Source organism: Rhinoderma darwinii, chromosome 6 (genome assembly GCF_050947455.1).
Source record: "Rhinoderma darwinii isolate aRhiDar2 chromosome 6, aRhiDar2.hap1, whole genome shotgun sequence".
In the NCBI taxonomy this organism is placed as follows: Eukaryota; Metazoa; Chordata; class Amphibia; order Anura; family Rhinodermatidae; genus Rhinoderma; species Rhinoderma darwinii.
This window is the reverse complement of record NC_134692.1, coordinates 133,524,018-133,535,848: the sequence shown is the minus strand read 5'-3', so window position 1 is coordinate 133,535,848 and position 11,831 is coordinate 133,524,018. Positions and strand designations below refer to the sequence as shown.

The 11,831-nt window shown below is 41.3% G+C and overlaps 1 protein-coding gene across 1 annotated transcript; it reads right to left on the bottom strand.

The window, feature by feature from the left end:
• Positions 1–259: 259 nt before the first annotated feature.
• DNASE1 (deoxyribonuclease 1) lies at positions 260–10,274 on the bottom strand. Its single transcript, XM_075831438.1, has 8 exons — positions 10,143–10,274; positions 9,285–9,373; positions 8,519–8,605; positions 6,573–6,688; positions 6,309–6,421; positions 5,915–6,069; positions 3,919–4,015; positions 260–2,969 (listed from the first exon to the last, which is right to left on the bottom strand). Exons 1-8 carry the CDS (start codon positions 10,272–10,274, stop codon positions 2,916–2,918), a joined length of 843 nt encoding a protein of 280 aa, XP_075687553.1. The 3' UTR covers positions 260–2,915.
• Positions 10,275–11,831: the final 1,557 nt, after the last annotated feature.

Below are 11,831 nucleotides of genomic sequence, written 5' to 3'. Positions count from 1 at the left end.
AATATGTTTTTGTTCTGAACACTGCACGGAGCTGCTTTGCTATAGGGTCTGGATTGTGGAAGGCGAACGTCTATATTGTACCTGATATAAATGTTGTCCACTTGCAGAGGATGCGTATAGTGGTCTGGGGTAAGTAAAGGTATGTAGTGATAGTGGCAAATATATACAGTAATAGGAACACAATCTGAAACTGTTCATATTAGACTATACGTTTTTATCAAATAAAACAGTAGTTCATTAAAACATAATATACAGGGCAGGTAATATATACAGGTTTTACCTTTCTCTTTATTACATAGTTGCACTTTATCATTTGAAGAAACTTCTGACATCTAGTGTGTTTCAAGTTGTGATCAGCACCATACCCCTCTGTATCGCATCATCCTCGGCTATATGCGGAGCTCAGACAACGAACCATATACCCCGATTCCTCCCCTTTACCCCATCGCAACTTTTTATCTGTTCCACCGACAGGTTAAAAGTTTGTTGAAATGAAAGTTACACCTTAATGTTATAACTATTTTATCAATGATTTAATCACTGGAGTTTTTCCTAAAGGAATTGTTTGGTTAACAAAACCCATGTTCCAGCACCCCGCTATGGAATTCTTAGTCCCTCATTCATAACTATAATCTATTAGCCAGACAGGACAACAGCTACAAAGAGAATCTCTCACTATAGAGGACCTGACATGTCCATGAATTACATGCACAGCCTATTGATTTCAATCGGAACTGTGTAATGCTTAATTTTTCCTGTGGTGGCGCTGCAGGGAAATTGAATTTTCTGACAGGTTTCCCCACCGATTACAGCTGATCGCTAATCCGTTTATCGTAGAGAATCCTTCTAATAAAAACGTATTATCTAAGGAGGACAACGCCTTTTTACTGTCCCTCTTTTAGAGCCAAGAAAATCTTCAAATCTTTCCTCTAGTTGCATAGACCCCCAAAACTGCCCATTCTATTTCATCCTTTTGTGTGCTTTGAAATTATTCTGGGTATGAATTTCTTATGCTTTCCGAAATCTTGTAAGGCAGTATTTTCTTCATTGCGTAGGTGCATCAGTGTAGGACCGACCTTTATGTCTGCAGTTACACTATTTGTGTTTATATGTTGAATAAATTATTATGATTTATTAAGTTCCACTAATTCCAGGAAACTGTACATAGGAGAAACACAGGTCGGCTTAAATACATGAGACAAAAAAAATACAAGTACAATAATCATGAGGTTGCGGAGGGACAGACTGGTACAGGAGAGAGGACCCTGCCTGCCAGGGCTTACTATCTACAAGAGAAGAGACAGTGGGTGAGGGTAGAATCTGGTCATCCGGTAGAGTAGCGGCAGCCGGGTTATTGCCGGTTGTAAGCGTTTCTGGAGAGGTGGGTTTTCAGGTTCCTTTTGAAGGTTTGGATGGGAGGAGCGAGTCTGATGTGTTGGAGTAGCGAGTTCTTGAGTATCGGGGATGCATGGGAGAAATCTTGAAGGCCATGATTTGAGGAGCAGATAAGAGGAGAGCAACGCAGAAGGTCTTGTTAGGACTGGAGATTACGTTTGGGGGGGTATCGGGGGATTTAGTCAGAGATGTATGAAGGGGACAGGTTTTGGATGGCCTTGTATGTTACTGCTAGTATTTTTAAATAAATTTGCTGAGCAGCGGGTAGAGACTGGCAGAGGAGAGAAGCAGTAGAGGAACGGGGTAGAGGTAGAAACAACCGAACAAACGGAGTTGAGGATGAATTGGAGGGTTGCAAGAGTGTTAGATGGGAGGCCACAGAGAAGGATGTTGTAGTAGTCTAGGTGGGAGATGATGAGGGCATGTACAAGCATTTTTGTTGTTTTAGGGCTGAGGAAAGTGCGGATTCCAGAAATGTCTTTGAGGTGGAGGTGGTAAAGGTTTGGATGTGTGGCCTGAAGGATAGGGCATAATCAAAGGTTATCCTGAGGCAACGAACTTGTGAGAATGGGGAGTATAAAGTCATTAACCTCTATTGATATTTCTGGTGAGGGGGTTGAGTGAAATGGGGAAAGATGATGAATTCCGTTTTCGCCATGTTAAGTCTCGGCTCCGTGCACATGATCGTATTTTTCATCAGTAATTACGGACCCATTTGTTTCTATTGGCCACGGACACCTTTCAGTATTTTTACTGATGGGTGTCTGTGCTGAAAAAAAAAGATAGAACCCGTCCTATTCTTGTCAGTAGTTACATCACGGACTCTCCCATAGAAGTCTACGGGAGCTTCCGTAAATACGGACCACTTCAGATGTGCATCTTTCCGTATTTATAGAATCATTGCTGGGCAACATGTTGTTGACATTTGCAGCCTCCCTCATCTTTTACGGATCCATATACGGATGCAGCACCGACCATATTTACAGACACCCTTGCGTAAATACGGATGAATTACGGATGCCTACGGTTCCATATTTACAGACAGTATTTACTGATAGATGAAAATACGGTTGTGTGCAGGGAGCCGTGGCAGGAAAAGGAGTATATATCTCACAGACCCTCTTGAGACTCTGGATAGCAGAAAGGTAATATCGTGGTCAGAGAGGCAAATTTGCGTGTCGTCGGTATAAAAGTGGTATTGAAAACGATGGGTTTATATGGCTATAATACACAGACTAAAGCCGCTGGATTCAGGCAAGTACTGACCTACAGCATGTAGAGCAGGTGGATCCACTATTTTACAGTGAATATCTGTGCTGTATACAATACATTCCCTTCCAAATGACCATGTTCTATGAGTTGTCAATGTAGTAATCGTCTTGTGCAGTACACGGTTTGTGTAACAGAGACATCGGTAGTGATGGCAGATGGTGTTTCTATGCCCAAGTAAAAAAGGCACAAAAATACCCAGCTGTTGTGGAGTCTTCATGTAGGTTGCACACGGGTCATCAAGGGTTGGTTTAAGCTGTCATCAATTCCAGCTCCACCGGGTAGTGGTCGCTCACTGCCAAAGCCTGTGGAAAGGTAAAGGTACATTATAAGAAAAAAATTCAGCAGTATTAGGGTGCAGTCACACATGGCGTCCCTGCATTGTATTTACGCTGCAGAAAACTTTTTGGAAGAAATATTCCGCAACGGAATAACTAGTGAAATCTGTCTGAGTTGAAAAATATTTTTCCCATAGGCACACATTGAATTATGCCACGTGTGAGTGCATCCTTAGGGTATGTTCACACGGCCGTTTTTTGGCCCGTAAATGCCCAAAAAACGGCCGAAAAATCGGAAGCAGAACGCCTCCAAACATCTGCCCATTGATTTCAATGGGAAAACGGCGTTCTGTTCCGACGGAGTGGTTTTCGCAGCGTTTTTTTACGCGTAAATAATCGGGTGCGAAAAAAGTGCAGGACACTTCTTGGGACGTTTTTGGAGCCGTTTTCCATAGACTATTGAAAAAAGCTCCAAAAACGGCCGTAAAAACCGCCGCAAAAATCACGAGTGCCACAAAAAACGTCTGAAAATCAGGAGCTGTTTTCTCTTGAAAACAGCTCTGTATTTTGAGACGTTTTTGACTCTGCATGTGAATATACCCTTAGGCTCTGTTCACACTTTCATCATGGCGTCCATTTTTACATGATCCATGATGGATATAACCGATCAGGGTTTTGTTTTTTTTATGAACCCTAACGAATCTCATTTACTTATAATGGGTCTGTGAGGCTTCTGGTTTTGTTTTCAATGGATAGAATAGCGCAGCCTGCTACACCATTCTGACCATCAAACAGCAACAGAAAACCTGACAAAGGAAATTAAGCAAGTGTGATCAGAGCCTTACGGAAGCTATTCTTAACAAAAAAAAAAACACATTTACGTACATAATTATATTTGTACATTTATAGGATGTTTGCAAATATCTTCATTTACCTTTTTGTTTTATTTATTCTTTTTAGATTTATTTTTTCTTACCTGCTCTTGTGTCAGTTTGTATTGCTTCTGAAAGTTGAAAACTGTGGCTGAGTCTGGCACTATGGCATTATGCAGGTCTGCACCACTGATGACAATTCTGAAAAGGAAAATCGATGAATAGATTTCGGACACAAGAAGGCCGGAGGTGTGAATACAGTTACTCATTTATTTAAACTGTCGAGCAAGAAAAACTGGCCTTATTTGCCCATTGCAACCCATCAAAACTTAAAGGGGTTTGTCCATCATGGACATTTATGGCATAGCCACAGGACGCGGGTCCCACCTCTCTCTAGAACGGGGCCCCCTAGTTCCACCTTTCACTTCGTAATTTCCGAGCATGTATTTATGAAGTGGCCCGAGAGGCAGCGGGAACAGAGAAATGTAGAACGGGGTTTAGGGGGCCCCGTTCTAGAGATAGGTGTGGGTTCCAGAGGTGGGACCCGCATCTATGACATTTAGGGTATGTTCACACGACAGCGTCCGTAACGGCTGAAATTACGGAGATGTTTTCAGGAGAAAACATCCCCGTAATTTCAGCCGTAACGGCATGTGCAGGCGCCTGAACGCCGCGTCCATTACGGACGTAATTGGCGCTGCTTTTCATTGGAGTCAATGAATAACGGCTCCAATTACGCCCAAAGAAGTGACAGGTCACTTCTTTGACGTGGGCGTCTATTTACGCGTCGTCATTTGACAGCGGCGCGTAAATATACGCCTCGTGTGAACAGACAAACGTCAGCCCATTGCTTTCAATGGGCAGATGTTTGTCAACGCTATAGAGGTGCATTTTTCGGACGTAATTTGGGGCAAAAACGCCCGAATTACGTTCGTAATTAGTGTGTGTGAACATACCCTTATGGCATATCCCATGGATATGCCATAAATGTCTCTGATGGGCAAACCCCTTCAAGGAGGAAAAAGGAAAGCAGCACTGTGTGTTATGGGTAACCAAGCCAGTTTCAAAAACATATTGGGGGACAGATTAGTTCTCCTCAAGAAACCTCAAAGAGTATTTCCACCTAATTGTAATTCACATTCAAGCAATAGGTAAGCGTCCTTTTACACGTGAAGATACATTTGTAAAAAAGACTCAAACGACGATATAGCAAGTCGTTAATGATCGAAAGACATGCATTTATATGTAACCGTAACTTTTTTGGAATATTTTTTGGGCATTTACCACACCTTGGCCAAATTTCTACACCTCCTGTCTTGTCTACTAACCACTAGCAGAAATCTCGGGGGATGTACCTCCGACCAGCAATAACTTTTAGGCCATCATAAAAGATTTGATCAAAGACAAACCAGCTGATCGTGCAATCGCTGCACATGTTTACACTGGCCAATGGTTGCAAACTTTTAGTGGATATTACGAAATTTTACACTATAGTCGTCCTGTGCAAATCGCCTCTGAGCACCACTGACTGCCCACAGTATTACACCAGGTAGTATTAGCAGATGTGATACTATGAAATGAGACCAATACCGTCGGATGAAGAAAGACTAAGACCCCATTCCCCCGACCGTAGAATCCATCTGTAATTACGGACCCACCTCTATTGCCCATTGACACCTCGTATATTTACGGGAAGGTGTCCTTGCCGTAGAAAGACTCCGCAAATGATAGAACGTGTTCTATTTTTTGCTTTTTACGAACTGTGCTCCCATACTTTATATGGGAGCACGGCTTGCAAATGCGGCTGGCTATCCGCTGTCGGACCATGATTACGGGCACGGTCGTGTGGGTAGGTCCTACTGGGCACAGCCTGTGGGTGCCAACAAGCTATTCTGCCTTGTCCAGTGTATTTAGAGACCGGACTGTTTCAGCTGACTGAATGTTCCCCTGGCTGGAGGAAGGCGCAGCTACAACTCTTATGTGGGTTCATTACATACAATGTGCTGTGTTTGCTCCTTTATATTCCATTTATTATAATTATTATTTTTATTATTATTATTAGAAGAACCTGTGACTGTGACTTTGTATTCTTGCAGTTACCTGTCATATGCACAGTTAGTTTTTCCCACTGTGGTGTCGACATCATGTGCTATGAGCCATGTGAAATCCTCGCTGGTGTGTATACGAATGCTGCCCCAGTCAGACTTAGTGACGTAGCTGCAGTCAGCATTGAAATCTCCCAAGAAGATAATGTTCTATAAGAATAAAAACAGTTAAAACCGATGTCTGAGATTATACAAAATGGTCTACTTTTTTCCCAGAAACAGCGCCACTCTTGTCTTGGTATAACAACTCATCCCCACCAAGTGAATACTGCAATACCAGAAGCAGCCAATGGACCAGAGTGGCGCTGTTCTTGACTCTCTCTGCACCGGTGCTCCGTAAAGCTTCACAGTACAGCCACAATGCTCTTTATCCACATTACAATACTTACATCACTATTGCATTTCTCACATACGTCCACATAGACATCATATAATGCATCTATCTCCCGAACGGCATCTTTAGGTGCAGCATGCAATGGGACCAGCACAAAATCTTGAATGACTATGCAACAAAATCAATAATGTTATACTATAGAATATTTCACCGTATTGTAACAACCTTAAAAAGTGGAAGTTCACTTCACCAGTATTTATTAGGAAGACTTATTCTTTAATATAAAGTATTATAAATGTATTGGCCATATAGTTCTGACCTGTCCCGGGAGCATTGAACGTGACCACAAATGGTTCTCTGCTGAAGGTGTCTTCTCCACTGTACATGTTGTGATCATGGTAATGGTAGCTGTCGTACACATTCACCTTGTCATTCCTGTGGCAGTATAGTTGGGAAAAATACAGGTAAGTCACTATCCAAAATAATGGAGAGGTAGCGGTGTATTTACGTCCATTTTACCATTGAATTACAGCACTGGGGACCCTTTTGATTCTGATGTTGATAGAACCCTTAGCTGCTAGCCATTCACCTCACAAGGGGGTCTCCCGTTCAGGACACTCATCTCAGAGTGGCTACAAAGAGTGTCTCTCACCCTGGAGGACACGGCATGTCCATACATTACATAGACAGCTCATTCATTTCAATAGGTACTATGTAATACGTAATTTGTCCTGTGGCGGCGCTGCAGAAAAATAGAGCACTTGCTGCCAGACTTCCCCACAGATCTCAGCTGATTTCTGGTGGGCCATCCTGTGATCAACTTATCAACAGGCGACCTTTCGAAACAGGAATTGTTCAAGGTGGACAAGTCTTTTAATTTTCCCTGACTCACTCACTCCATAGATAAACCCGTATGATCTACGCACCTTCCTAGATACATGTCACTATTCTGACTGTGCAGATCTCGTACATAGCGTGAACATTATGCCAGGCTCAGCAGACTGTCGTCTTGTCATTATGTTCTGGGATAAATGCCAACTCAAACACTGGGATAGGGTTTAAAGAACTATTACAAAAACAAAGTTAATACAAAGATATGTATCAGTAATTCAATAAGTCATATAATCATAACTACAACTATCACTAAAAAAGTTACAACAGGGAGCTTGGTGACTTTTGAGTTGTAAACTTTTGCATCTTTTTTTTTAATGCTTTTTGAGGAACAGATGAATAACTGATCCACCTCAAATGACATAAATGATCATTATATTACTTCTGCCAAGTTCTGGCCTTCATACGCAACAAAGGAAGATTTCTAGATATTGTTTTTGAAATTATATCAATTCTTAATGTTCCATGTTTAGAAAATAAGTTGCAAATTATTATTAACGTTTTGATGAGTATTGTCCAAAGCTGTATTTATCATAGGCAGGCAAAACGGTGCCAATTATTACTTGGCACATACTTCCCAATCTTTTGGATGGTCAAAGGAAGACACTTCTGGTCATTGGGTGAAAGAAAGTAAGGTTATTCATGTAAATCTATCTCCCAGGTCAAAAAGAGGGACATTTAAAGAGGACCTGGCACTAGGTCATATAAGTTAAACTGGTTAACTCACGTGAATAGCACTATCCCCCTGATTACATCGCTTTTTTTTTTTCTCTGGACCCCCCAAACCAGAGATATGGACCACTGTTTTGTTAGCTTCCTGTATGCAAATTTGCTGTAGTTATCCAAAGGGGTGGAGCTAGCTTCCCTGCATCTGATGCTGACCAATCAGCGAGAGGCAGCTTGAGGGTGGTTCACACTCCATGCCACCGACCGTAGAATCCATCTGTAATTACGGATGTAATTAGCATAGAGGGAGACAAGACAACAGGGGGCCGTATCTCTGGAACAGGGGGTGCAGGAAAAAAAAACAGCGCTGGAATCAGGGAGACAGCGCTATTCAGGTCAGTTAACCAGTTCAACTCATGTGACCTAATGACAGGTCCTCTTTAAGGTGCAAAGAAGGACTTAGGTCAAAAGTAGGGACTGACCATCCAAAAGAGGGACATTTGGGAGGTATGCAGGCATAGCCTAATACCAGAGGCCCAAGAGACTGGTCGGTTTATAGTCTAAACATTACATTAACAAGATATTGTAAATTAAGGAGTTCTTTAAGAATAAGGAAAATGACTCTTATGTTGATCATTATTATTTTTTGTGTGCTATATATAGGACAAAGTTTATAACCACAGGTAAATTTACACAGAGGAATCTCACCTGTAAACAAACAGGTAACGCTCTTTATAAGTGTCTCTTCCGAGAGTGTCGCTGACCACGTAGGAATAGATCGGTTCTGACCCCTCGCTGAAAAAGAACAATAGGCTAGCATTGAATAATTATATATGACATCATTATATGTAATTCTTTTGCTTAAAGGACATTACTAACTAGTCTGAATAGTACTAGTTCATGTGAAAGGTGACTTGAATGGCAATGCTGATCTGCCAGAGCAGGAAATGTTGTCATGGGGACGCTGAATCGGAAGGGCTGCAAGTATTGGGCCTATAAGCTTATTATATGTATAAGGGTACGGAGACGAGTGGCGACCACTATGTGGCCAAGGTGTGTCCATGGTGCACACACACACCAAGCCAGCATTTGGGTTTACTGCGAATTGGCACCGTTTTCAAATGTTTTTTAATATTCCCTGTTTACCTGCAAATAATGAGTGGACATTAACAAATATTTAAAAATGTGCCGATTTCAGCTTGGTGTTCGTCCGCATCATGGCTGCACCTCAGCCGCATAGTGGCCGCTATGTGTGTCCTTACCCTTAGGAAAAGGTATACAGCTTTGTAATATACTTTGTTTCAATACCTTACCATTTTCAAGATCTCTGCTTGCTTCAAGTGAATGAAAACATTATTGTTTGAAGACAGGGGCTAAAAAAACTGTCCTGATAATGTATTACCCACACAGGTGCATGAGGCAGATAATATAAGGCTCTCATAACCAGGCTCAGAGATAGTAACAAACGTCTAACCTGTTCAGTTCTGTCATCATTGTTTTTACTGCACTGAGGTCCGCGTCTCGGACTTCCTGTATCAGAACTATGTCGTAGCGGTGCAATATCTGAAAACATGGATAGAAGTTACTGAAAATCATTAACAAGGACAGACATACGACCAACCACTTGCAATTGCCTAATTGAAAAATTAATTCAAATTAAAGTCTATCTCCGTTCATAGTTTAATTTGCTTGAAATACCTTTGTAGAATCTTTGTTTAATTATTTTTAGAGTATTCTCTAGAGGTGTGAGTTTAGGTTACCTAGCAACCACTTACTTCCTGTCTGGTTGACCACCATTCCCCTACAAGTAGCTACGTGTATTGTAGTAGTCACAGGAAGGTCTGTTTGTATTAGGATCTTAGAAAGCATGAGAGCAAAGTACAAAGAATAGTGAAGCTTCATGATAAAAACCAAAGAAACATAAAGGAAAGATTGTAAGTTGGTTCTATCTGTGTTATAAGAGCGAGGTGAACACAGGCTTTAATTCTGGGGTCTCTCAATTGCCTCAATTTACTTATTTGCTTCAAAATGCTGTCTCTGTCACATGTGATCCGATAATCGAATAAGTGAAAGAAAATCACTGCATCGACACTTTATGAATACTCCCTGCTACCATCACTTGTCCCCATTCTCCTCCAAATTTCAGATTGCCCCAAGTGAATATTTTATATTTCAAAGAGAAGGGTTGCAGTAGGTGTAGTTATGGCACCCACCGTAGACCGGCCTATTCACTAATGCTGAAATGGCTGCCTCTTATTGTGAGACCCCCAGTAATACTTGGAGAAGGGGGGTCGGTAGGATGAATCCCCAGCTAAACGTGAGGGTACTTTACCTTCATTATGATTGCGCAAACCTCAGGATTATTCATTTTAGAGTCTCCAAAAGACTGAATATTAAATGCTCCAATTTTTAAAGCGGACCCGGTGCACGCAGTGAGCGCCAGTGCAATCACCAAACGTAGCATTTCTGATCAGACAAAAAAAAACAATCAAAATGAAATTGCATTGCGACAAAAAAAGCATCAAACTGATATAATCATGAAATTATTATAGAAGATGCTATTCAGTGATTATTTAGTTAACCCTTCTACAAAAAACATTCTGTACCAACATCATCTGTGAAAAAGGGTGACTATATGGACACTACAACAAATTGTGCAGCTCCGGAAAAGCATTCTGTCGGCTTCTGCTGCTCCTAGGGATGAGCCTAAAGCTGCACATAGACATGAGATTTTTGTTGGGGGCTCTTGTAATTTCAACAGGATTGAACAACAATTTCGTGTCTATGGAGACAGCCCAGCTGTTCCTTTAACATCTGCTCTTGGGGCAAATTGGAATAGGTTGGATTTTAACTCATCTGATCTTTAGGTTTTCCCTGACATAGGTGGCGCCAGAATTAACCAGCAACTATCTTATACATATGACTAGTATGGCCAATATTAGTCTCTTACATAGAACCCATGTTACATTACATTTCATCTGATGCCAGTGGAGGGCTGACACTTCGGTATAACAGGTAGGTTCTCTCGAGGTAAGTAATCATAAATACTTGGTAGATCTAAATTCATAGCTTGAGTACAGCACTCAGCTGTTTCTGTCGGCCCCATAGACAATTTATGGAGCGGCAGGGTGCACGTGTGTGACCACTGCTCCAAACAAACTCCTTACTGCGGTCGTGCAATGAGGAGTAATGGAAGGGGGCTCGGGACCCACTATCTTGTGATCAGTGGGGGTACAAGCCATCAGAAACTTATCACCTATCCGCAGGAATTAAAAAATATACAAGAAAAATTGGTCCGCTGACCACTCATTCGAAGTAAAGATGCCACATTCCATGATTATTCGGTGCACGGGCAAGAGATCTAGGTCGGGATTAGGTAGAAATCCAAGGAAAAAAGTTAGAGGTCCAGCACACGATATGATGTGAAAAAATACAAAACTGTTTATTTAAGTCAAAATTAAAACAAGAAATTAAAAAATCCCGGGAGAGAGCGCCTACGCGTTTTGAACTTTTCAGTTCTTAATCATAGCTGATTAAGAACTGAAAAGTTCGAAACGCGTAGGCGTTCTCTCACTAGATTTTTTAATTTTGACTTAAATAAACAGTTTTGTATTTTTTCACATCATATCGTGTGCTGGACCTCTAACTTCTATCCGCAGGAATGTCCTTTATTGGACAATCCCTTTTACTATGTTGTCTGGTTTAGAAAACACATTTTCAAATACCCTACTAGAAAATTAATTGGGGGGAAACTCATCTATAAGCCAAAGCTAAGAACAGCTACAAAGAGCATCTGTCACTCTGGAGGACCCAACACATCCATGGATTATATGGACAGCCTATTGATTTAATTAGGAAATGTGTAATACCTCAGTTCTCCTGCAGTGGTGCTGCAGGGAATTTCAACATGTTGCAGAGTAGTCAATACATTTATTAAATAAATATTTAATACAGAAAAAACTGAGCATTACCAGTGAGTAAACTTCCACCCCAAGAATGTTACTTCATGGATACATAACAT

Coding starts and splice junctions, on each gene's coding strand:
- DNASE1 (XM_075831438.1), bottom strand. CDS start 10,274: ATGCTACGTTTGGTGATTGCACTGGCGCTCACTGCGTGCACCGGGTCC. Junction 6,422..6,572: donor GTTCAATGCTCCCGGGACAG/GTCAGAACTATA, acceptor TTTGTTGCATAG/TCATTCAAGATTTTGTGCTG. Junction 4,016..5,914: donor ACTAACTGTGCATATGACAG/GTAACTGCAAGA, acceptor TTTCCTTTTCAG/AATTGTCATCAGTGGTGCAG.